General features: G+C 42.6%; 2 protein-coding genes across 3 annotated transcripts in view; one reads left to right on the top strand and one right to left on the bottom strand.

Annotated features, from left to right (window-relative positions):
• IFT81 (intraflagellar transport 81) overlaps nt 1–25218 on the bottom strand; it is a 202807-nt gene that overhangs the window by 115564 nt on the left and 62025 nt on the right. The gene's annotated exons all lie outside the window — the stretch shown is intronic.
• The window catches only part of P2RX7 (purinergic receptor P2X 7), a 53742-nt gene continuing 34944 nt past the window's right edge, over nt 6421–25218 (top strand). For both annotated transcript variants that reach the window (XM_036875008.1, XM_036875007.1), the window contains exon 1: nt 6421–6612. In XM_036875008.1, coding sequence (XP_036730903.1) covers nt 6488–6612 — 125 coding nt within the window. In that variant the 5' untranslated portion in view covers nt 6421–6487. The remainder of the gene's footprint in view (nt 6613–25218) is intronic.

The following is a 25218-nucleotide window of genomic DNA, read 5'->3' as shown; positions in this document are numbered from 1 at the left end:
AAGGCTTACATTTCTCTGACCACACTCTTCTATCCTCTGTTCTTTCAGTTATTCCAGGCTTAGCAGTTCTTTGAACTCCAGAATCCCAGACCCTTCTACTTTCTCCCTCTCAGGACCCTCCTTCCTCCACTTCATTCTCTATCCAGCATAGATCCTGTGGTCCTCACTTTAGCTACTTTCTTGCCAGTTCCCAAGTAGTGGACATTATAGATGAGTCCCCAATATCTACTTGAACACAGGTGATTGGTCCAAGTTGGTCATGGTCATTTCCTCTCCCTTGTCAGTAAAGGAACAGGCATGTGACTCAATTCTAGTACTAGAGGGTAGAGTAAGGTGGGGAGAGAGGGGTTCTGGGAAAGATTTTCCCATGAAAGAGACAAAAGAATTGATGATCTTTCTTTCTGAGGATGAACGCAACAACAAAGGTGGTGGTGCAGAGAGATAGAAAGAACCTGGGTCCTTGATGATGTTGTCAAGCCACAAGATCAACCTGCTTTGAAGTTTGTCCTCCCTCTCAATATCTTACTATATAAGATAATAATTTATTTCATATTAAGCCAGTTTGAGTCAAGCATTCTATTACTTTCACATAAAACACCCTAAATGACATAGTTTTTAACTCCCAGCAAAAGCTCAGCCCTGGATCAATGTACATATCCTTCTTTTCTTTCTTTTTTAAAATTTATTTATTTATTTATGGCTGCGTTGGATCTTCATTGCTGCACGCGGGCTTTCTTTAATTGCAGCGAGCGAGGGCTACTCTTTGCTGTGGTGCGCGGGCTTCTCATTGCAGTGGCTTCTCTTGTTGTGGAGCACGGGCTCTAGGCGCATGGGCTTCAGTAGCTGTGGCACGCAGGCTCAGTAGTTGTGGCACACGGGCTTAGTTGCTCCGCGGCATGTGGGATCTTCTTGTACCAGGGCTCGAACCCATGTCCCCTGCATTGGCAGGCAGATTCTTAACCACTGTGCCACCAGGAAAGCCCACATATCCTTCTATACTGTCTTCATACCTGTCCTGCTAAGACTGATGGAGAAAACAATAGGTCCCTGGTCCTCTAGAAACCCCAAACACCTCTCTCCCATCCACCATTAGAAGAAGAATGACAGTTTTCCCCACCCTCCCCCATCCTCTGTGTTTAGGATTGCAGAACACATCAGTTATCACCTGAAGTGGCCAGCTCTTGACTAGGAAATGGATTTTAGAAGTTTCCAAGAAGAGCATGTGTATTTGGCTTGGATGGAGTGGAGTGGAGAGATGATCTTGGGATTAAAAGAATCCAGCACCCATGAGAAGGATACAGGAATTACACCCAGAATAAATTGAGTGAAACAAGACATTCCTAGTGCTTGGGTTGAGTTAGGGGGAAAAGAGGAGCTTCTTGCCTTGCATTGTGGGGCTGGCAAGGGATACAAGCCCCAGGAAAAGTGTGACTTAGGTGGAAGGCGAGGCAGAGACGTAGCTTTGCTCACAATGTTTCTGGAACAAATGTAGAAGACCAGAATAAAGGTAGTAGATATCAGTGATTACAAACTCTAAAACTATCTGAACCACTTGGCAAGAGCGGGTTGGTCTCTGGGTGTGGAGGTGGGAGGTGGATCCTGTAGGTGGGAAGGCCCTTATCATAATCTCAGTCATGCAGACTGTTGCAATAACAAATTCATAGTCTTTAATTCTCAGCACCACCCTGGAATTCCTGTTTTCCTTGTTGGCTCTCTTCTCCTGGTTACCATAGCAACTGTTTTGAATCTTCTTCACTCTCGTGGACCCTCCTACCCCTCTGCCTTCCCTTTCTCTCTCATCAGGCAACTCTGCCTCCTATTTCACGCAAAAAAATAGATGCCATCTGACTGGGACCACCCTCACCTTCCTCACTTACTTGCAACTGTATATCACCTTTTCCTCTATCCCACAGATTTAGTCAGCAGTGCTGTCTGATAGAACTTTCTCCGGTGGTGGAAATGTTCTACATCTTCACTGTGGTAGCCATTGGCCACATGTAGCTGTTGAGCACTGGAATAATGGCAAGTGCGACTGAGGGACTGAATTTTAAATGTCACTTGATTTTAATTAATTTAAATTTAAATAGCCACGTATGGCTAGTGGCCACTCCCTTAGACAGCACCAATTTAGTGTAACTCAAAGAAAAACATTTTTGAATACCAGGGCACTGGGTATTTCTCCTAACTCTGTGACATCCCTAAGCAGTAGACTCTTGACCAACTTATTATAAGAATTATGAATTAGGTGATGAGAAGGAAGGAAGAGAGGGTTAGAGAGGCAGGTTCACAAGAAATTGCCATGCAGAAAGGTGAAATTAACATCATTTTGACATGCTTTTTTTAGTAGCTCCAGTTACTAAGAAAGAAACCACAGTGAATCCTGGCTGAAACATATTCCTGAAGGAGAGTAAGAGGCTCTCATCATCATCTTATCATCACTGCAAATCCATCTTAGTCTTTTTTATTTTTTTAATTTATTTTTGGCTGCGTTGGGTCTTCGTTGCTGCGCGTGGGCTTTTCTCTAGTTGCAGCAAGTGGGGCTACTCTTCATTGCGGTGCACGGGCTTCTCATTGCGGGCATCTCATGCTTCTCTTGTTGCAGAGCATGGGCTCTAGGCGCGCGGGCTTCAGTAGTTGTGGCTCACGGGCTCTAGAGCGACTCAGCAGTTGTGGTGCACGGGCTTCGTTGCTCCATGGCATGTGGGATCTTCCCGGACCAGGGCTCAAACCCATGTCCCCTGCATTGGCAGGCGGATTCTTAACCACTGTGCCACCAGGGAAGTCCCTCCAACCTAGTCTTGACACCAAGGAGGAGTCTGAGTGGGAGAAAGAACCAAGCATCAGCCAGGTGCTGGTGTGGTGTAGTTATCAGTTGAGTTATTTCAAAGGGCATCCAGTTACCTTTGCATTTCTACCATAATGCAAAATGTGTGCAACACAAACAGAACGGTGACTTGAATATCCCTTTTGTGTAGCTGATTTTGTTCACTTTTGATGATTCTATTACATTTCAAACAGCTACACATCTTTTTAAATACGAAAAGTTAGAATACCACATCCCCTCCCCTCCACCGGCCTCCTGTAAATGGCTGGCCAATTGCTGTGAGATCACATTTTGAGTAATTTCTTTCTCCCCTGATTTTAAAATGCTTTTATCATATGCTAAGTTCCCACCTATCTTTGGGTTTAATACTTGACCTGATCTTGTTCCATTAAGTTACCTGTCAGCTTCCTCACTAGTGCCCTTTAATTCTGCAGCATTATAATCGCTCTTAATATCTCCTGTGGCCCCTGGCTTATTTGTGAACTGCTCTCCGGTTGGCTTCTGAGTGCACACCTCTCCTTGGTTTTCCTCGCCTTCCCTGATGCCTCTGCTTAGTCTCCTTGGTGTTGGGTTCTTTGGGGATCTGCCCTCAGCCCCCCTCCATGTCACTATGCCCCCTCCCTGGGCAGAACCCCTGCCTCACTCTTGCCCCTTCTATCCACTTCCACAGTGCAGCCAGAGTGATTTTACTAAAGTGCAAATAAGATCATGCCACAACGTTGCTTAGAAGTCCACCTATTGTTCTCAAAACAAATTCCCAACTCCTTAACGACAGCACAGGAGACTGAAATAGACTGGGTTTCCCCAAAGCAGACCCTGGGTGGAAATAGCTTATTTGGGGTGGGGCCAGGAAGGGGAGTGGGGAAGTGGCACAGGGAAGGAAGGGAAGGCAGCCAATACAGGAAGCACCATGTCACTGCTGTGGGCATCTGGGGCCCAAACTCACTAGGGACCTCTGGGAGACTGCCTAGGCTGCCTTTGAATTGTCCCACCCGAGAGAGAGGGGCTGGGGTATTTAACCAGAGTCCCCCAGCCTAGGAGCCTCTATTCTCTGAGAGCCACACCTCTCTCTCTCCCTCCTTCCGTTCTTTCTTCCTCCCAGTCCTCCCTCCCCTCCCTCTCCTCACCAAGGCAGGGCCCCTGATGCTGTATTTGTTCTGTGACCCCACCCACAGCCATAGCTGATTGGACCAGAGATAAATAGCCAGAACAATCAGATTCACTCCCCTGGGATTCTGGAATTGGGCATTGATCTGGGCTTTCACTTGAACTTTCACGTGGACATCTAACCATGATAGCCTTGTTTGGCCACATGTCCTCAGAGAAGAAGAGATGGCCAGTGTTTAGAGAGACACATTGTGGGTGGACAGAGAGACAGGCAGAGGTGGGACCTCACAGCTTCAGGCAAATTGAAAGAGCAGCCTCAGCGCGGGACGTTTTAGTTTCCTGTTCTAATCATGGGTTCTCACGATTTGGAGCCACATTTCATGCATTTGAGTTCTGTGAGATAACAGTGTTTCCTCAAAAAAACTTGCTTTTTTTCTGAAGAAAGTCACTTGATTTTCTGACCTGTAACCAGAAACACACACACACACACACACACACACACACACACACACACACACTTGACTAAGAGAAATTCACCCAAGCCCTCCAACCTCTGTTCCATTCATGACCTGAGTTCCTACTTCACAAAGAAACAGACCACTGTTCTTGACATTCCACTTTGAACATCTTTGAATGGCTCAAATGTTTCCATCTTAACCACACGCACCAATCTTCTCTAGACTCTATGACCCCCATTAAAAATCACCCTTACCCCTCTTCTCACATAGCCAAGCTAACAGGAAAAGTAGCCCACAACTACTGTCTCCACTCTCTTGCTCTCATTAGTCCTTGCTCACACTATTATTTTATGGGAAAGTGCTCCATTTTTAAGTTGTGATTTGAAGTGTCTGCGGGATATTTAGGTCTGGAGGTTCATAGACTACAGGTGTGGAGCTCAAAAGGCAGGTTTGGTCTGGAGATACAGCTTTTAAAAATCTAAAAAATAAAAAAAAATTAAAAAAAATCTATCAGTGTTTTTTTTGTTTTTTGTTTTTTTTAAGTAATGCATACATATGGTGGAGAAAACTTCATAGAAAGGTGATAAGTAAGTCTCTTGACACTGACTAATCCCCTTGTTCCCTCCCCAGAGACCATCGGATTTTTTTTTAGTATTTATTTATTTATTTGGCTGTGCTGGGTCTTAGTTGTGGCATGCAGGATTTTTGTTGCCGCGTGTGGGATCTTAGTTGTGGCATGCAGGATCTTTTAGTTGTGGCATGCGGGCTGACCAGGGATGGAACCCGGGCACCCTGCATTGGGAGCGCGGAGTCTTAACCACATTCCACAGGCAGGAAGAGTAGAAATGGATTAAGTCCACAGCAGAGGGAACATGAAACAGTATTTCTGTGTAGCTGTACGGTGATAATAGCCCCCATCTTTGAGTGAGTGACTGCTACTTTGTTACTTACTGAGAAACAGCCTCCTCTAAAATCATGGACTATCACAAACTTTGCTATTTGAAATTGCATCTGTAAGAACGAAATGTTCCTGTTTTGCCTGGAGGATCTTAGTCACCTTGAAACAGAGAGGCAGCCTCGATTTGCAGCTCAGGTGCAGAGCTTCAGATAATGGGTTTCTGGAAACAACAATCAACATCTATCTTAGCATTATTGCTTCCAAGGAAACAGGGCCCTGGGTCCACTTTGCAATCCAGATCTAAAGTTGACCGTTTTATATAAAACTGCTTTGCTCTGAACCTGTGAATACTTGATTTCATTTAAATTTGATCTAAACTCCACCTTCCCCAGAATCTGCTGATAACTCTATCCCTTTGTTTGATGATGTATACTCCCTCACTGAATGGGTCAATAAACCTAATTTTGTTGGATGGCAGGTTTGTTTCTTAGGCTGATTGGGCTAGGTCATGGGTTGACCTCCCGGGGGAACAGAGCAGAGTGGAAAGTGGATCTTGAGGGTCAGGCAGGAAATATCCAGCATAGCAATAAAGTCCTCCCCCAAACCCAGCCCCCAGCAAATCTAATTCCTCCTCTACAAACCAGAGTGTTGTGAGGACGTGAGGGAGGGAGGAGGGGGGATACCTTCATTCATCCAGTGTTCACATACATCTGGGGCTGAATAAATGGTTGTAGAAATGAACTAATCAGTCTCTGAGTGGGGCTTGAGGCAATGGAAAGATCTAGGCTCTTTCCTAAGGCACAGTGGAAGCACTGGGTCTCCTGACATTTGAAGGGCTGCCCCTTTACCCCAACTGAAATGACCCCAAAAAAAGTGAAAGGAAAAAGGGGATAAGGCAGAATTCTTAAAATGCCTTTCCTTTGAACACCATCTTTGTGCAGGCATCCGGGGGAGGCCGGCTGGGGCGGGGACATCTGCCAGCTGGGCCTGTTGGACTTGGCTTTTCTTGTTTATTCCCAGCCACATCTTGGGCAGCTGCCAGTGCCCGCCCCGACTCTGCCATCATTGGAGGAACTCAAACTTAAAGGCTCCTGCTAAGAATAAGGACGTTTCATTTTCCACTTACTGGTGGGTCTGCTGTGGCCGGTCTGGGAGGGTTGAGCCCTGGTCCAGCCCCGAGTGGAGAGCGAGCCTCTCACCATGACAGCCTGTTGCAGCTGGAACGATGTCTTCCAGTATGAGACATACAAAGTCATCCGGATCCAGAGCACGAATTATGGCACCATTAAATGGTTCTTCCATGTGTTGTTCTTTTCCTACATTAGGTAAGTGGGCTGTGGGGATGACCCTAAATCTCTGCAGTGGCTGGCAGCACAGAAAACCTCAAGGTCCAGCTTCCTGTGCACATCCTGAATTCCCTGTGGTTTTAAAATCTGAGACATGAGGCTCACAGCAAGCTGGGGAGGAGTGGGAGTCGGAGGAGGAAGCAGCAGGCGGGAGGAAGTAGCGCCAGTCTCCTGCAGGGGGAAGCCACGAGAAGGGAGGGTGACACTTTGGGTTCTAACCCAGGACTGCTGGGGCGAGCTGGGCAGGGCGTGCCTGGGGCAGGTGGGAAAATGCAGGGCAACATCCTAGATTCCCAGGGAGGAGTCAAGGATTCAGGGCATGCCTGGTGATAATGCTGGCATCTACATGAGTCATCACCGCTTAGGGGGAGGAATAGGACCAGACCTGTAAATGTAACTTTAGGTCCTCGCCAGGGTCAGCAGGTCCTTGCTCTTTATTTGTTTAACAGCTTATTGAGATATAATTCACATACCATTCAACTCACTCATTTAAAGTGTGTAATTCAGTAGTTTTTAGTATATTCAAAGAGTTGTGCAACCATCACCACAATCAATTTTAGAATATTTTCATCACCTCAAAACAAAAACACCCCTCTCCCTCATCCCTTAACCATCACTCTCAATCCTCCTATTCCCCTGCAGCTCCAGGCACCCACTGATTTACTTTCTGTCTCTATGGATTTGCATATTCTGGATATTTCATTATAAATGGATCATTTATGTCTGGCTTCTTCCACTTAGCATTATGTTTTCAAGGTTCATCCATGTTGGAATATGTATCTCTACTGCATTCCTTTTTTTTTTTGGCTGAGTAATACTCCATTATATGGATATACCACTTTTGGGTGGAAATTTGGGTTGTTTCCAATTTTCGGCTGTGATGAACGATGCTGCTGTGAACATTTGTGTACACATTTTTGTATGAACATGTCTTCAGTTTCCTTGGGTATGTACCTAAAAATGGAATCGGTGGATCGCTTGGTAAACTCTAATTTTAATCTTTTGAGAAACTACCCAGTTGTTTTTCACAGTGGCTGCACCATTTCATATTCCCACCAACAATGTACGTCCAGTTCCTTCACATCCTCATCATCACTTGCTATTGTCTCTCTTTTGGATTATAGGCATCCTAGTGAGTATCTCGTTGTGATTTTGATTCGTATTTCCCTAATGGCTAATGCCCCCTTGTTCTTTGTGATGGTGGTGGTGATGACGATGATAACTTGCATCTATTAGGGAGACAATGCAGTTTACCAGCTAAAAGTTAAAGCAACTTATTTCATAAACCTGGCTAAGTTTCCTTGACCGAGTCACTTAACCTCTCTGAGCCTCAGTTTCGCATCTGTTCATAGAGTTGTGATAATTATACAAGAAAAGGCATGACAAGCTCTTATCAATGCATAGCATAGGGTAAGAGCTTCACAAATGGTAGCTATTTTTTAAAACTAATCTTTTTGAATATAATAGGTACTTTCATATACACTCTCTCCTTTGACCCTCAAGGTAATCATGCCCAAGCTTGGGATTTCAGATCTGGAAATGTGGATTCAAAACTCCTTCACCTTTATGAGCCTTGGTTCCTCATCTGATATTATTAGGATTATCATTATTTGAGTCATATGTTTTCTATGCAACAAATATTAAATAATAAGCATGTATATTAAAATTCTAAAGACATATTACTTAGACCAGATATCACAGAATGGATAATAAAGAATATAGTTAGTAAATTCTCCCTTATGAATCAATACATAGATCATATGTCACAATTCCACATTGTGATGCGGCTTCCTGGTATTCTTGGGTCTAGCACGCAATGTCTTAAAAGAAGATTGCTGTATATATACGAACAGATTATTATGAGAACACCTTATAATGATATTTTTCTTTCATATGGTGGAATCTTTACTTACGAGCATTTAATTCCCTCAGATTCAGTTGTACATGTTCCACAGGAGCATGAAGAGAGAGCACAATTTAAACAGTGCAATGACTCAGCAATTGGGTGCCCCAGAGTAAACGTGAGATGGGGTTCCCTCAGTCAGTTTCTGTTCTCACACGTTTCTCATAGAGTGAGCATCTTGCTTCCCTACCTGTGAACATTTTCCACTCAACATGTCCCCTAAAATAAGCCAGCTCCTTCACCTTCACCTTTGAGACCCAAGCTTTTCAAACATACGCACCATGCAACAACACTTTGGTACACAGGAAATAGCATAGGGTGCTGGGCATGAGCAGAATTCATCTTAAGGAATGTATGGGGGCAGTACCAGCCTTGACCTACACAATAGGGACTGCTTCCTGGACCCCACACTTTAGAGGTCCCACCCTGGCCCTCCGCTAGCTGCGAGCTTCCCCATGGAGTAAGGAACCTGTGGGGCTGTATTAGTTTTCTGTTGCTGCGTAACAAATTACCACAAACTCAGTGGCCTAAAACACCATCACTTATTAGCTCACAGTTCTGTAGATCAGCAGTTTGGGCCTGGCGTGACTGGGTGCTCTGCTCAGGGTCTCACAAGCTTGAAATCAAAGTGTCAGCTGTGCTGAGTTCTCACTTTGCGACTCTGGGAGAAAATTCACTTCTAGGCTCATTCTTCCTGTTGGTAGAATTCAATCCCATGCCATCATGGGATTCAGAGCTCTGTCAGCCAGGGGCCACTCTCAGATCCTAGAGACCACTTGCACTATTTACCATGTGGCCCCTTCCATCTTCAAGCCAGTGATGATATACAATGTTCTCATGCCTCAAATCTTTGACCTCTCTTCTGGGACCAGCCAAAGGAAATTCTCTGCTTTTAAAGGACTCATGTGTTTGGGTCAGGCCCACCCAGATGATCTTGCTAGCTTCAGGTCAACTGTATAGTATAATCTAATTGTGGAAGCATTTCCATCATACTCAAAGTTTGGGGGATTAGGCAGGGTGTGTATGCCAGGATACAGGAAATATTGGTGTCCCCTTAGAAGCCTGCTGCCTCAGGGGCAGAAGTGCCAATCCAGAGCACTGGATGCACTCCCCCCATCCCACCATGCTCGGTATGTAGGACCCCAGAATTCTCTTCCCAAATGGCCCTTAACCTTTTCCCAGATTTATCCTCTCGAGAGAAGACCACAGCACCCGGGGCATGCTCCTGAGATCAAGGGGTGGCCAAGGGGCAGCTGAATGCAGGTGGAGGGTGTGGAGGGGGCTTAGGCATACAGTGCAGGGTATCCATACACAGGTGCACGGGGCCCTCACAGAGCTGGGAGGAGCCAGAGTGAGATGAGAAGGGGGGTGGGCTAAGGGCTAAGGGTCAGAGGCCTCTTCAACCAATGCTTCCAAGTTCTGGCACAGAATTCTGAGGAGTCCAAGAATTCTAAACATGAATCTGGCCTTCCAGGTTGTAATGAAGGTATGTCAGGGTAGATGAAAAAACATGTTTCATTTTAAAGTCTGTTATGACTTTTAGGGACTTCCCTGGTGGCGCAGTGGTTAAGAATCCACCTGCCAATGCAGGGGACACGGGTTTGAGCCCTTGTCCAGGAAGATCCCACATGCCGCAGAGCAACTAAGCCCGTGCACCACAACTACTGAGCCTGTGCTCTAGAGCCCGCGAGCCACAACTACTGAGCCTGCGCGCCACAACTACTGAAGCCCGCATGCCTAGAGCCCATGGTCCGCAACAAGAGAAACCACCATGATGAAAAAAGCCCACGCACTGCCACAAAGAGTAGCCCCTGCTCACTGCAACTAGAGAAAGCCCGCATGCAGCAACGAAGACCCAACGCAGCCAAAAATAAAAATAAATGAATTTATACCAAAAAAAAAAGTCTGTTATGACTTTTAAATGTCTGAATAAGCAGTATGTGGACCTCCACTTGTTCTCTTGCCCAGTTGTCAGTTGCCTGTCACTGCTGTAACAATTAACCACAAACTTGGTAACTTAAAACAACGATTTATTCTTTCACAGTTCTAGAGACGTCTAAAATCAGTATCACTGGGCCAAAATCAAGGTGTCGGCAGGGCCACGCTCCCTCCAAGGCTCCAGGGGAGAATCCTTCCTTGCCTCTTCCAGCTTCTGGGGGTGGCCTGTGTTCCTTGGCTTGTTATCACATCACTCCAATCTTCAAGGCCAGCATCCTTGACTCTGCTCCACCTTCACAAAACTTTCTCCTGTATGTGTGTGTGTGTGTGTGTGTGTGTGTGTGTGTGTGTGTGTGCGCGTGCATGAAATCTCCCTCTGTCTCTCTCTTATAAGAACACATATGATGGCATGTAGGGCCTACCTTGATAATCCAGGATAATCTCACCATCTAAAAATCCTTAACTTAATCACATCTGTAAAGACCCTTTTCCCAAATAGGGTAACAGTTATAAATTCTGGGGATTAGGACCTCATAGCTTTGGTGCCATTATTCAGCCTACTATAGGAGGTATAGCCCCAGGCATTCAGCTCATTGGGATGGCAGTGACTAAGATTCTGGCACTCATTCCCAAACATTATTGGCATGAGTTCCCACCTTAGGGCTTAGCAGTGGCTGGCAGAGTCTTTTCTTTGGAACAGTCCCTGTTCTCTGGGTGTTGTTCCTGGCTGTGTAGTGTCTCAGCAATCCTGGTTTTTGGTTCTCCAAGAGATTGTAAGAACTGCCTAATGTCCTTTAAAATCTCTTTCTTCCTTTATTTTTTAACAACTTTATTGGGGTATAAATTTATATATCATAAAATCACCCATTTTAAGCATACACTTCAATGATTTTTAGTAAATTTGCCAAGTTGTACAACCATCATCATAATCCAGTTTTAGAACATTTCATCACCCCAGTAAGATCCCTCATTCCCATTTGCAGTCACTCCCCATTCCCACCCCCTGGACCCAGGCAACCACTAATCTATTCCCCGCCTCTATAGATTTTCCTTTTCTAGACAATCTCTCTTCTTAAACTAGGCAGAGTGAACTCTGTTGTTTAGAACTAGAAACCCTGGCCAATATAATACTAATATCCCCTAATTATAGAAGAAGAAAGGCTAAGTTACTTACATAAAGTCATGTAGGTAGTAAGTGGTAGAGCCAATGTTGAACCCAAGTATCTCACCCCAGAGTCCAAGCTCCCACTAAAGTACTGCAGAGAATGGAGGAGGTAAGAGTACAAACGGAGGGAGGGAGACAATTTAGGAGGCTATTGGGTCATCCAGGTGAGTTAATGGTGATCTGGACTGAGGAGCTGACAGTGGTAGAGGAGAGAAGTCGACTGTTTTGAATAACATTAGGAAGATAAAACAAAAAAAATTGACAATTGAATGGACGGGGGGAATGAGGGAAAGGATGAATCAGGGAGTGTGCCATGTTCTGGCTTGGGCAATTGAGTGGTGGAAGAACTTATGGGGATAGGAAATGTGAGGAAAAAAAGCCCATTTAGGGTGGAAGATGAATTCAGAACTGAAGGCACTGAGCTTGACATATCTATGGGACATACAAATACAAATGCTTAGTTGGATATATGAATCTGGAGCTGGAGATGTAGATTTACATATCACCAGCATACAAATGGTAACTAGAACTATGGAAGTAGCTGCAACTGACCAGCAAGAGAGGATGTAGGTGAGAAGGCAAGAGGGCTTAGAACAGACCCCTAAGGAATGCTAACCTTTAAATGATGGGAAGCACAGAGGTCTCCAAAGGATTCTCAGAAAGGGCGAACATGGGGAACCAAAGGAAGTCAGGAGAATGTGGATTCTGGGAAGCTGAGGGAAGAAGGGGAGGCAGGAGGGTGGTACATGGTCACTGGTGTCAAATGCTGCTGAGAATCTGACAGGTCTGTGGCGTGTCTATTGGATTTAGCGATGGTGGTGTTGTTTACTGGGCACGAGAGGCTTTATAGACGTTCTGGCGGGGGGGAGCCAGACTGGAGTGAGCAGAGGAGTGAATGGAGATGCGGAAATGGATGTGGTGACTCACTTTTTCAAGGGACTTGGCTACAAAGGAGAAGAGAGGAATCAAGTGGTCGAAGGAGAAGAATGTGGGGTCGAGGGAGGGTTTATTTTTAAATTGGGAAACGATGTTGAAATGCAGATGGAGAGGAGACTCGAGAGAAAAGGAGATGATGAGATAAATGAAAATTACCATCACGCTGTCATCGTCATCGATACCATCATCATCATCATCATCGTTGCTGTCGTCACCAACTAGCAACCACAAGGAAAGCTTGTTCTGTTCTGGGACTGTTCTAATTGTTAGACATTTCTTCCTTACATTGAACCAAAATCTATCTCCCTGTAATTTTTCCCTTTTGATTAGAGTTCTGCCCTGTGGTCCCTTTTCTACTGGACACTTTCCAAATGGCTGCGTCACAAAGCACCGAGCTGATCTCCCTGTCCTAGGCGGCTGCTTCCCACTAACTATCTATTTTACATTTGGTAGTGTATATATGTTAATGTTACTCTCTCACTACGTCCCAGCCTCCCCTTCCCCCCTGTGTCCTCAAGTCCGTTCTCAACATCTGCATCTTTATTCCTGCCCTACCACTAGGTTCATCAGTACCATTTTTCTAGATTCCATATATATGCATTAGCATATAGTATTCGTTTTTCTCTTTCTGACTTACTTCACTCTGTATGACAGACTCTAGGTCCATCTACCTCACTACAAATAACTCAATTTCGTTCCTTTTTATGGCTGAGTAATATTCCATTGTATGTATGTGTCGCATCTTTTTTATCCATTCATCTGTCAATGGACATTTAGGTTGTTTCCATGTCCTGGCTATTGTAAATAGTGTTGCAATGAACATTGTGGAACATGTATCTTTTTGAATTTTCTCAGAGTATATGCCCAGTAGTGGGATGGCTGGATCATATGGTAGTTCTATTTTTAGTTTTTTAAGGAACCTCCATACTGTTCTCCATAGTGGCTGTATCAATTTACATTCCCACCAACAGTGCAAGAGGGTTCCCTTTTCTCCACACCCTCTCCAGCATTTATTGTTTCTAGATTTTAATGATGGCCATTCTGACCAGTGTGAGGTGATATCTCATTGTGGTTTTGATTTGCATTTCTCTAATGATTAGTGATGTTGAGCATCTTTTCATGTGTTTGTTGGCCATCTGTATGTCTTCTTTGGAGAAATGTCTATTTAGGTCTTCCGTCCATTTTTGGATTGGGTTGTGTTTTTTGTGATATTGAGCTGCATGAGCTACTTGTATATTTTGGAGATTAATCCTTTGTCAGCTGCTTTGTTTGCAAATATTTTCTCCCATTCTGAGGGTTGTGGTGCATGCACTCTTGCTTTGCTGGTGAAAACATGAAGTGCTTCAAGCTTTTGGGGTTTGGCAAAATGAATCAAGATAAAAAATGTGCACATCCTTTGACCCAGAAATTTATTTTAAAAGGTGTAAATTTACCTCAGATGTGAAAAGATTCTTGCGTAAATATGTGCCTGGCAACATGAAAGAGGAGAGTGGAAAGGCAATGAAGCATAGTGTTTAAGAGAACAGACTGAGGGACTTCCCTGGTGGTCCAGTGGTTAAGATCTGCGCTCCCAAAGCAGGGGGCCCAGGTTCGATCCCTGGTCAGGGAACTAGATCCCACAGGCCGCAACTAAGAGCCCGCATGCCGCAGATAAAGATCCTGCATGCCGCCACGAAGATCCCGCATACCACAATTAACACACGGCACAGCCAAATAAATAAATGAATATTTTTAAAAAAAGAGAGAGAGAACAGAGCGAGCCTCAGTGGTAAAAAACTGAGGGCTTCCCCCTGTCCCCAAAGATCAAGAACAAGACAAAGATGCCTGTTTTCACCACTGAAATGCCTGTTATTCGACACTGTACTGGACATTCTAGCTAGAACAATTAAGCAAGAAAAAGAAATAAAAGGCATCCAAATTGGAAAGGAAGACATAAACTGTACTTAGATGATAAGATCCTATACATGGAGAATCACAAAGAATTCACAAAAAAATGTTAAAGTTAATAAACCAATCAATAAAGTTTCAAGGTACAAGATCAACACACAAAAATCAGTGTGTTTCTATACACCAACAATGAGCAATCTAAAAAAGAAATTAAGAAAACAATTCCATTTACAATAGCACACAAAAGAGCATAAGCTGTGGAGCCAGTGTTGCTACTTACTATGTGTCTTAGTTCACTGGGGCCACTATAACAAAATGCCATAGACTGAGTAGCTTATAAACAACAGAAATTTATTTCCCATGGTTCTAGAAGCTGGAAATTCCAAGATCAATGCACCAGCAGATATGGTATCTGGTGAGAACCCACTTCCTGGTTCATAGATGGTCATCTTTTTGCTGTATCCTCACATGGAAGAAGAGGTGAAGTTTTTCTGGGGCCTCTTTTATAAGGGCACTAATCCCATTCGTAAGGGCTCCACCTTCATGACCTATTCACTTCCCAAAGGCCCCACCTCCTCATACAAACGCATAGGGGTTAGGTTTCAACTTATGAATTTTGGGGGGTCTCAAACATTCAGTCTATAGCACTATGTGAACTTGGGCACACTTTCTCTGTGCCACAGTTTGTTCAGCTATAAGGTGGGGGTAATACTATAGCTTCTTTACAGGATTATTTTTGGGGAGGTTAGGATTGAAAGAGTTAATATTTGTTATTAATATACGCTTAGAAGAGTGCTTGGCATGTAGTAAAAGCTATATCAAGATTATCAAAAACGTTTATAAGTGGGAAAAATGAACAAAATTTCCATTTAAATATCCATCAGTAAGAGACCAGCTGGCAAATTTTCACAATTCATTTCTTAGGCTGAACCGTATGAAATTGCCAATATTCTACTGTTTTGGTCTACAAAATGGGCAATTTCTTATGTTCCAACCTGAATACTAGAATACTCTGTAACTATTCAAAGTGGTTACATATCATAGATCTATCTTTATCATACATTTATCAATACTGTTGTGGAAAGAGTTAATAACATATTATTGAGTAAAAACAGCAGGTTACATAATAGCATGTAGAGCGTGGCCATGTTTGTGTGTCTAGGTGGGGGCATAAAGAGACATCTGGAAGATACTCTCAAAGTTTCAACAGTGATAACCTCTGGGAGGGAGAACGTTGGAACCTTTTCACGTTCTTTGTGCTTTTCTGTGAAACTTCCACTTTTACAACAGCAAAAGGGATTCTCTTTAAAAATGTGGCTTATAAGACCTGAACTCGGGGCTCCTACTGCTTGCTGCCTAATTAGGGCATAGGGCATTGGCTTATCACCACCCTCAAGTGGAATATTCTACTTCTCTCACCAAAGTTTTAGACAACACTAGTTTTTTGGGTTTTGTTTTCTAGATGATATAACACAATATTGGTTAATATGGGTTTAGAGTTATTTAAAATTTTGGGCCTCTAAGATAAACCTCTGCCAATCTGGGTGGTCCATGGCCTGTATTTGCATAACTGAGTTTTGGAGCTCAATGCCTTTACATATATCCATTATATTTCCTCTAGCTGGTAAATGTTAACTAATAGGTTAGGACTCACTCTCTGCTCTCCATACAGTAGGATGTGTAGAAAGTATTGTGTTCTGTAGTAGGCGTTTTTTGAACGAGGGAGACATAGTTTGGGAAGTATGAAAAGGAAGGGTTTTCCAGGTATACTAGATGGTGGAGAAGAAGTGCAATAGTCAAAGGGTATTAGAAGGGCAGGTGATGTCTTAGCCAAGCTGTGGGTAACAAGAAACTGAACCCTCTCACTAGCTAGCTCAAGGAAAGGCAGGGCAGAGTAGAACAGGCTGAATAATGCCTCCCCGCCCTACACCAAAATCTCCATGTCCTAATCTCTGGAACTTGTGAATATGTCACCTTCTGTGGCAAAAGGAACTTTGCAGATGTGATTAAGTTCAAGGTCTCAAGATGGACAGATTATTCTTGATTATCTGAGGGGCCCCAGTGTGATCACAAGAGTCCTTATAAAGGGGAGGCAAGAGGGTCAAAATCAAAAAAAGGAGATGTGACAAGAGGAGCTGAGGTTGGAGTGATGGGGCTGTGAGCCCAGGGAGGCCAAGGCAGTCTCCAGAAGCTGGAAGAGATGTGAACAGACTCTCTAGTGGAGCTCCAGAAGGGACCAGGCCTGCCATCACCTTGATTTTAGTCCTGTGAGAATGATTTTAGGCATCTGACCCCCAAACTAAGAGAAAAAATTTTGTTATTTTAAGTCACTAAGTTCATGGTGGTTTGTTACAGCAGCAATGGGAAACTAATACAACCGGCATTTAACTTGCCTTGGGGATGTAGGCTCTCCTCCACTTTCTTCTCAGTGCACCTCTGGCTGCCCCTGGCCCTTTGCTGACCTCCCCCTACAGCTGAATGGATCAGGGTTGGACATAATCAGATTCTTCTCTTGGGATTTTAAATATAAGACACAGAGGATGCAGGCTCAACTTCTCCACGAGGCGCAGAGGGTCCAGGACCAACGGTTCTCTTGGGGGCCCACGAAAATATCTATTGGTCCCCGGGGTAAGTGTCAGTTAACCGGATGGAAGGGTAGTTCACTTTCAGGTCACGTCCTTTCACGCTAGTGTTACCTTTGTTCAGTGAGCTCTGTGAGGGCAAGTCAGGCTTTGCTGAGAGGCACTTCCTCCTCGTGGTGCTTTGAGGACTCTTTTACCATGGCATACAGTCAATTCCCCCTGAGTTGCCAGCATACGTCTGTGAAAGCTGTTCTCATTGAAAACTCATGGATTGGGACTCTGAAGAAGCTCTTCATAGTGGGCACCTTGCTCTACATCTGGTGAGTCAGGTGCAGTGTGCCACTGAGGACTCCCCGGGCTGACCTCACTCTCCATCCTTCCCTCCTCTGCCCTCTACAGCCCTCCTCGTCAGCCAGCCTGGCCTGTGAGGACCCAGGCTTCTATCACATTCATTCTCTTCCACCTTCCCAGACCCTTCAGCTTTCCTCTCCCCCATCTCTACTCATCCTACAAGGCCCGGCTGAATCCCCAGCTGCCCTGTTCGCTCCAGGGACCAGTGGTTTTGCCCTCTTCAGAATGCAGAGAATAGTAGCTTCTTAGAGCCAAAAGGTCATAGGGATTAGGGAGCCAGGCAGTAATCCCCTCATTCAGGGACTAAATCCACGGCCCAGAGAGGTGGAATGGCTTGTCTGAGTCACCAAGCAGGTCAGGAGAGAGCTGCTGGGACAGTCGTTAGAATGTTCTTTCCATAGAGCAGGATACTGCGAACTCTTTCTCTTCCTTTTTTTTTCCTTTGACGCATCTCTGAAGCATTTTAATTCTTAAAATGATATGTTCATTATTATATAAAGTTTTCTGATTTATGAGAGGGTTGGATTCCATTAAGGCTGATCTATAACATGTTGTGCATTTTGGGATGAATATGAGAGACTGAGCTTCCCAAAAGGAGGGCCAAACTGACCCAGCGTTATACTGGGAGGCTGTTGCAGCATCCAGCACAAAAGAACATTGCACATACATGTGCACATTGTGATGCTAGACTGAAATATATTGTTGAGTAAGTATTATCGTATTTGTCTATGGAATTACATTGAATAGCTCTGTCTCATATATGCTGATTGGATCTCAATTCTGGATCTCTGGCCCAACGTCTTTCTTTTTTTAAAAAATATATTTATTTATTTAGGCTGCACCAGGTCTTAACTGCGGCACGTGGGATCTTCGTTTCAGCATGTGGGATCTTTAGTTGCAGCATGCGGACTCTTAGTTGTGGCATGCAGACTCTTAGTTGCGGCATGCATGTGGGATCTAGTTTCCCAACCAGGGATCAAACCCAGGCCCCCTGCATTGGGAGCGTGGAGTCTTTTTTGTTTTTTTATGAATTTATTTTTATTTAATTTTGGCTACGTTGGATCTTTGTTGCTGAGTGCAGGCTTTCTCTAGTCGCGGGAAGCGGGGGCTACTCTTTGTTGTGGTGTGCGGGCTTCTCATCGCGGTGGCTTCTCTTGTTGCGGAGCACGGGCTCTAGGCGTGCGGGCTTCAGTAGTTGTGGCTCGTGGGCTCTAGAGCACAGGCTCAGTAATTGTGGCGCATGGGCTTATTTGCTCCGTGGCATGTGGGATCTTCCCGGACCAGGGCTTGAACCCGTGTCCCCTGCATTGACAGGCGGATTCTTAACCACTGCACCACCAGGGAAGCCCGGGAGCATGGAGTCTTACCCACTGCACCACCAGGGAAGGCCCACCCAACGTCTTTCTTGATGAGCTTTCTTTTTTGATGAATGTTATAGAAATATGAAAATATATCGAGAATAATAAACACTCAGGTAGGACCATCCGATTTAATTACTAACCCAGTTTTTGCTCCCTGAAAACCTAGCCTTTATCTCATTCTCTTTCCTCTTCCCTTATAAATATGCCCCCTGAATTTAGTGTTTGTCATTCTATGTTTGTTTTAATATTTCTACAATGTATGTCTATATCTATAAAAAATATTTTTTCCTTTTTTAATTTAATTTAATTTATTTTTTATACAGCAGGTCCTTATTAGTCATCCATTTTATACACATCAGTGTATACATGTGAATCCCAATCCCCAGTTCATCACACCAACCCCCCACCCACCGCTGCTTTCCCCCCTTGGGGTCCATACGTTTTCTTCTCTACTTCTGTGTCTAAATTTCTGCCCTGAAAAATGGTTCATCTGTACCATTTTCTAGGTTCCACATACATGCGTTAATATATGTTATTTGTTTTTCTCTTTCTGACTTACTTCACTCTGTATGACAGTCTCTAGATCCATCCACGTCTCAACAAATGACTCAATTTCATTCCTTTTTATGGCTGAGTAATATTCCATTGTATATATGTACCACAACTTCTTTATCCAGTCGTCTGTCGATGGGCATTTAGGTTGCTTCCATGACCTGGCTTTTGTAAATAGTGCTGCAATGAACATTGGGGTGCATGTGTCTTTTTGAATTATGGTTTTCTCTGGGTATATGCCCAGTAGTGGGATTGCTGGCTCATATGGTACTTCTATTTTTAGTTTTTTAAGGAACCTCCATACTGTTCTCCATAGTGGCTGTATCAACTTACATTCCCACCAACAGTGCAAGAGGGTTCCCTTTTCTCCACACCCTCTCCAGCATTTGTCGTTTGTAGATTTTCTGATGATGCCCATTCTAACTGGTGTGAGGTGATACCTCATTGTAGTTTTGATTTGCATTTCTCTAATTATTAGTGATGTTGAGCAGCTTTTCATGTGCTTCTTGGCCATCTGTATGTCTTCTTTGGAGAAATGTCTATTTAGATCTTTTGCCCATTTTTGGATTGGGTTGTTTGTTTCTTTAATATTGAGCTGAATGAGCTGTTTATATATTTTGGAGATTAATCCTTTCTCCGATGATTCATTTGCAAATATTTTCTCCCATTCTGAGGGTTGTCTTTTCGTCTTGTTTATAGTTTCCTTTGCTGTGCAAAAGCTTTTAAGTTTCATTAGGTCCCATTTGTTTATTTTTGTTTTTATTTCCAGTACTCTAGGAGGTGGATCAAAAAAGATCTTGCTGTGATTTATGTCAAAGAGTGTTCTTCCTATGTTTTCCTCTAAGAGTTTTATAGTGTCCAGTCTTACATTTAGGTCTCTAATCCATTTTGAGTTTATTTTTGTGTATGGTGTTAGGGAGTATTCTAATTTCATTCTTTTACATGTAGCTGTCCAGTTTTCCCAGCACCACTTATTGAAGAGACTGTCTTTTCTCCATTGTATAATCTTTGCCTCCTTTGTCATAGATTAGTTGACCATAGGTGCGTGGGTTTATCTCTGGGCTTTCTATCTTGTTCCATTGATCTATGTTTCTGTTTTTGTGCCAGTACCATATTGTCTTGATTACTGTAGCTTTGTAGTATAGTCAGAAGTCAGGGAGTCTGATTCCTCCAGCTCCGTTTTTTTCCCTCAAGACTGCTTTGGCTATTCGGGGTCTTTTTTGTCTCCATAGAAATTTTAAGATGATTTGTTCTAGCTCTGTAAAAAATGCCATTGGTAATTTGATAGGGATTGCATTGAATCTGTAGATTGCTTTGGGTAGTACAGTCATTTTCACAATGTTGATTCTTCCAATCCAAGAACATGGCATATCTCTCCATCTGTTGGTATCATCTTTCATTTCTTTCATCAGTGTCTTATAGTTTTCTGCATACAGGTCTTTTGTCTCCCTAGGTAGGTTTATTCCTAGGTATTTTATTCTTTTTGTTGCAGTGGTAAATGGGAGTGTTTCCATAATTTCTCTTTCAGATTTTTCATCATTAGTGTGTAGGAATGCAAGAGATTTCTGTGCATTAGTTTTGTATCCTGCAACTTTACCATATTCATTAACTAGCTCTAGCAGTTTTCTGGTGGCAGTTTTAGGATTCCCTATGTATAGTATCATGTCATCTGCAAACAGTGACAGTTTTACTTCTTCTTTTCCAATTTGTATTCCTTTTATTTCTTTTTCTTCTCTGATTGCCGTGGCTAGGACTACCAGAACTATGTTGGATAATAGCGGTGAGAGTGGACATCCTTGTCTCATTCCTGATCTTAGAGAAAATGCTTTCAGTTTTTCACCGTTGAGAATGATGTTTGCTGTGGGTTTGTCATATATGGCCTTTATTATGTTGAGGTAGGTTCCCTCTATGCCCACTTTCTGGAGAGTTTTTATCATAAATGGGTGTTGAATTTTGTCAAAAGTTTTTCTGCATCTATTGAGATGATCATATGGTTTTCATTCTTCAGTTTGTTAATATGGTGTATCACATGGATTGATTTGCATATATTGAAGAATCCTTGCATCCCTGGGATAAATCCCACTTGATCGTGGTATATGATCCTTTTAATGTGTTGCTGGATTCTGTTTGCTAGGATTTTGTTGAGGATTTTTGCATCTATATTCATCAGTGGTATTGGTCTGTAATTTTCTTTTTTTGTAGTGTCTTTGTCTGGTTTTGGTATCAGGGTGATGGTGGCCTCATAGAATGAGTTTGGGAGTGTTCCTTCCTCTGCAATTTTTTGGAAGAGTTTGAGAAGGATAGCTGTTAGCTCTTCTCTAAATGTTTGATAGAATTCACCTGTGAAGCCATCTGGTCCTGGACTTTTGTTTGTTGGAAGATGTTTAATCACAGTTTCAATTTCCTTACTTGTGATTGGTCTGTTCATATTTTCTGTTTCTTCCTGGTTCAGTCTTGGAAGGTTATACCTTTCTAAGAATTTGTCCATTTCTTCCAGGTTGTCCATTTTATTGGCATAAAGTTGCTTGTAGTAGTCTCTTAGGATGCTTTGTATTTCTGCAGTGTCTGTTGTAACTTCTCCTTTTTCATTTCTGATTTTATTGATTTGAGTCCTCTCCCTCTTTTTCTTGATGAGTCTGGCTAATGGCTTATCAATTTTGTTTATCTTCTCAAAGAACCAGCTTTTAGTTTTATTGATCTTTGCTATTGTTTTCTTTGTTTCTATTTCATTTATTTCTGCTCTGATCTTTATGATTTCTTTCCTTCTGCTAACTTTGGGTTTTGTTTGTTCTTCTTTCTCTAGTTTCTTTAGGTGTAAGGTTAGATTGTTTACTTGAGATTTTTCTTGTTTCTTTAGGTAGGCTTGTATAGCTATAAACTTCCCTCTTACAACTGCTTTTGCTGCATCCCATAGATTTTGGGTCGTCGTGTTTTCATTGTCATTTGTCTCTAGGTATTTTTTGACTTCCTCTTTGATTTCTTCAGTGATCTCTTGGTTATTTAGTAACGTATTGTTTAGCCTCCATGTGTCTCTGTTTTTTACGTTTTTTTCCCTGTAATTCATTTCTAATCTCATAGCGTTGTGGTCAGAAAAGATGCTTGATATGATTTCAATTTTCTTAAATTTACTGAGGCTTGATTTGTGACCCAAGATGTGATCTATCCTGGAGAATGTTCCGTGCGCACTTGAGAAGAACGTGTAATCTGCTGTTTTTGGATGGAATGTCCTATAAATATCAATTAAATCTATCTGGTCTATTGTGTCAGTTAAAGCTTCTGTTTCCTTATTTATTTTCATTTTGGATGATCTGTCCATTGGTGTAAGTGAGGTGTTAAAGCCCCCCACTATTACTGTGTTACTGTCGATTTCCTCTTTTAGAGCTGTTAGCAGTTGCCTTATGTATTGAGGTGCTCCTATGTTGGGTGCATATATATTTATAATTGTTCTATCTTCTTCTTGGATTGATCCCTTGATCATTATGTAGTGTCCTTCCTTGTCTCTTGTAACATTCTTTATTTTAAAGTCTATTTTATCTGATATGAGTATAGCTACGCCAGCTTTCTTTTGATTTCCATTTGCATGGAATATCTTTTTCCATCCCCTCACTTTCAGTCTGTATGTGTCCCTAGGTCTAAAGTGGGTCTCTTGTAGACAGCATATATATGGGTCTTGTTTTTGTATCCATTCAGCAAGCCTGTGTCTTTTGGTTGGAGCATTTAATCCATTCACGTTTAAGGTAATTATCGATATGTATGTTCCTATGAGCGTTTTCTTAATTGTTTTGGGTTTGTTTTTGTAGGTCCTTTTCTTCTCTTGTGTTTCCCACTTAGAGAAGTTCCTTTAGCATTTGTTGTAGAGCTGGTTTGGTGGTGCTGAATTCTCTTAGCTTTTGCTTGTCTGTAAAGCTTCTGATGTCTCCATCGAATCTGAATGAGATCCTTGCTGGTTAGAGTAATCTTGGTTGTAGGTTCTTCCGTTTCATCACTTTAAGTATATCATGCCACTCCCTTCTGGCTTGTAGAGTTTCTGCTGAGAAATCAGCTGTTAACCTTAGGGGAGTTCCCTTGTATGTTATTTGTCATTTTCCCCTTGCTGCTTTTAATAATTTTTCTTTGTCTTTAATTTTTGCCAATTTGATTACTATGTGTCTTGGCATGTTTCTCCTTGGGTTCATCCTGTATGGGAGTCTCTGCGCTTCCTGGACTTGGGTGGCTATTTCCTTTCCCATGTTAGGGAACTTTTTGACTATAATCTCTTCAAATATTTTCTCAGGTTCTTTCTCTCTCTCTTCTCCTTCTGGGACCCCTATAATGTGAATGTTGTTGCGTTTAATGTTGTCCCAGAGTTCTCTTAGGCTGTCTTCATTTCTTTTCATTCTTTTTTCTTTATTCTGTTCCACAGCAGTGAATTCCACCATTCTGTCTTCCAGGTCACTTATCTGTTCTTCTGCCTCAGTTATTCTGCTATTGATTCCTTCTAGTGTAGTTTTCATTTCAGTTATTGTATTGTTCATCTCTGTTTGTTTGTTCTTTAATTCTTCTAGGTCTTTGTTAAACATTTCTTGCATCTTCTCGATCTTTGCCTCCATTCTTTTTCCGAGGTCCTGGATCATCTTCACTATCATTATTCTGAATTCTTTTTCTGGAAGGTTGCCTATGTCCACTTCATTTAGTTGTTTTTCTGGGGTTTTATCTTGTTCCTTCATCTGGTACATAGCCCTCTGCCTTTTCATCTTGTCTATCTTTCTGTGAATGTGGTTTTTGTTCCACAGGCTGCAGTATTGTAGTTCTTGCTTCTGCTGTCTCCCCTCTGGTGGATGAGGCTATCTAAGAGGATTGTGGAAGTTTCCTGTTTTCCTTTTTTAATTGAGGTGAAATTCATAGAACATAAAAATGAACGATTTTAAAGTGAACAAGTCAGTGGCATTTAGTGCCTTCACAATGTTGTGCAACCACCACCTCTATCTAGTTCCAAAACATTTTTATCACCCAAAATGCAAACCTCATTATGCAGTTACTTCCAATTTACCCCTTCCCCCAGCCCCTGGCAGCCATCAATTCACTCTCTGTCTCAATGGATTTACCTATTCTGGACATTTCATATAAGTGGAATCATACACTAAGTGGCCTTTTGTGTCTGTCTTCTTTCACTTGGCACAATGTTTTTTGAGGTTCATCCACAGTATAGCATGTGCATCCTTTCATTCTTCTTTGTGGGTAGATAATATTCCATTGTTTGGATAGACCACATTTTGTTTATCCATTCATCTTTTAATGAACATTTTGATTGTTTCCACCTTTTGACTATTGTGAATAGTGCTGCTATGAATATGCGTGGACAGGTATTTGTTTAAGTACATAATGTTTTTTGAATTTCTTTAAACTTTATCTCATTCTGTGGCATGCTTTGTTTACTCACTATTATGTTATTTCCATATTGATACAAGCAGGTCTCCATTCATTTTCACTGTTGCAGAACATCCCATTGGATGAATCCAACAATTTATTCACCCAGTCAATGTTCAAGGACATTTAGGTTATTTCCAGTTTTCCCTATTACAAATAGTACAGCTTTATACTTTCTTGTATATGACCCCTTGGACACATGTTTGAGGGTTTCTCTGGGGCATATACCTAAGAGTGGAATTGTTGGGGCATGGGGAATGCACTTCAAATGTACAGTACTTCATATTGCCAAATGTGACCTGTCTTTCCATGAGTGTCCCAGGGGTCCTCAACCCTGGCAGTGCATTAGAATTAACTTTAGAAAAATATATAGGTACCTGGATAACTCTCCAGACCTTCTGAATCAGAATTTCCAGGGATAAGACTGGGGAGCTGAAATTTTGAAAGCTCCCTAAGTAATTATACTGTACAACCAAGGTTGAGAACAGCTGGGACCAAGCCTTG

Source organism: Balaenoptera musculus, chromosome 14, assembly GCF_009873245.2.
Source record: "Balaenoptera musculus isolate JJ_BM4_2016_0621 chromosome 14, mBalMus1.pri.v3, whole genome shotgun sequence".
NCBI lineage: Eukaryota > Metazoa > Chordata > Mammalia > Artiodactyla > Balaenopteridae > Balaenoptera > Balaenoptera musculus.
Note: the sequence above shows the minus strand (reverse complement) of the source record. Positions and strands in the feature narration are given on the sequence as shown.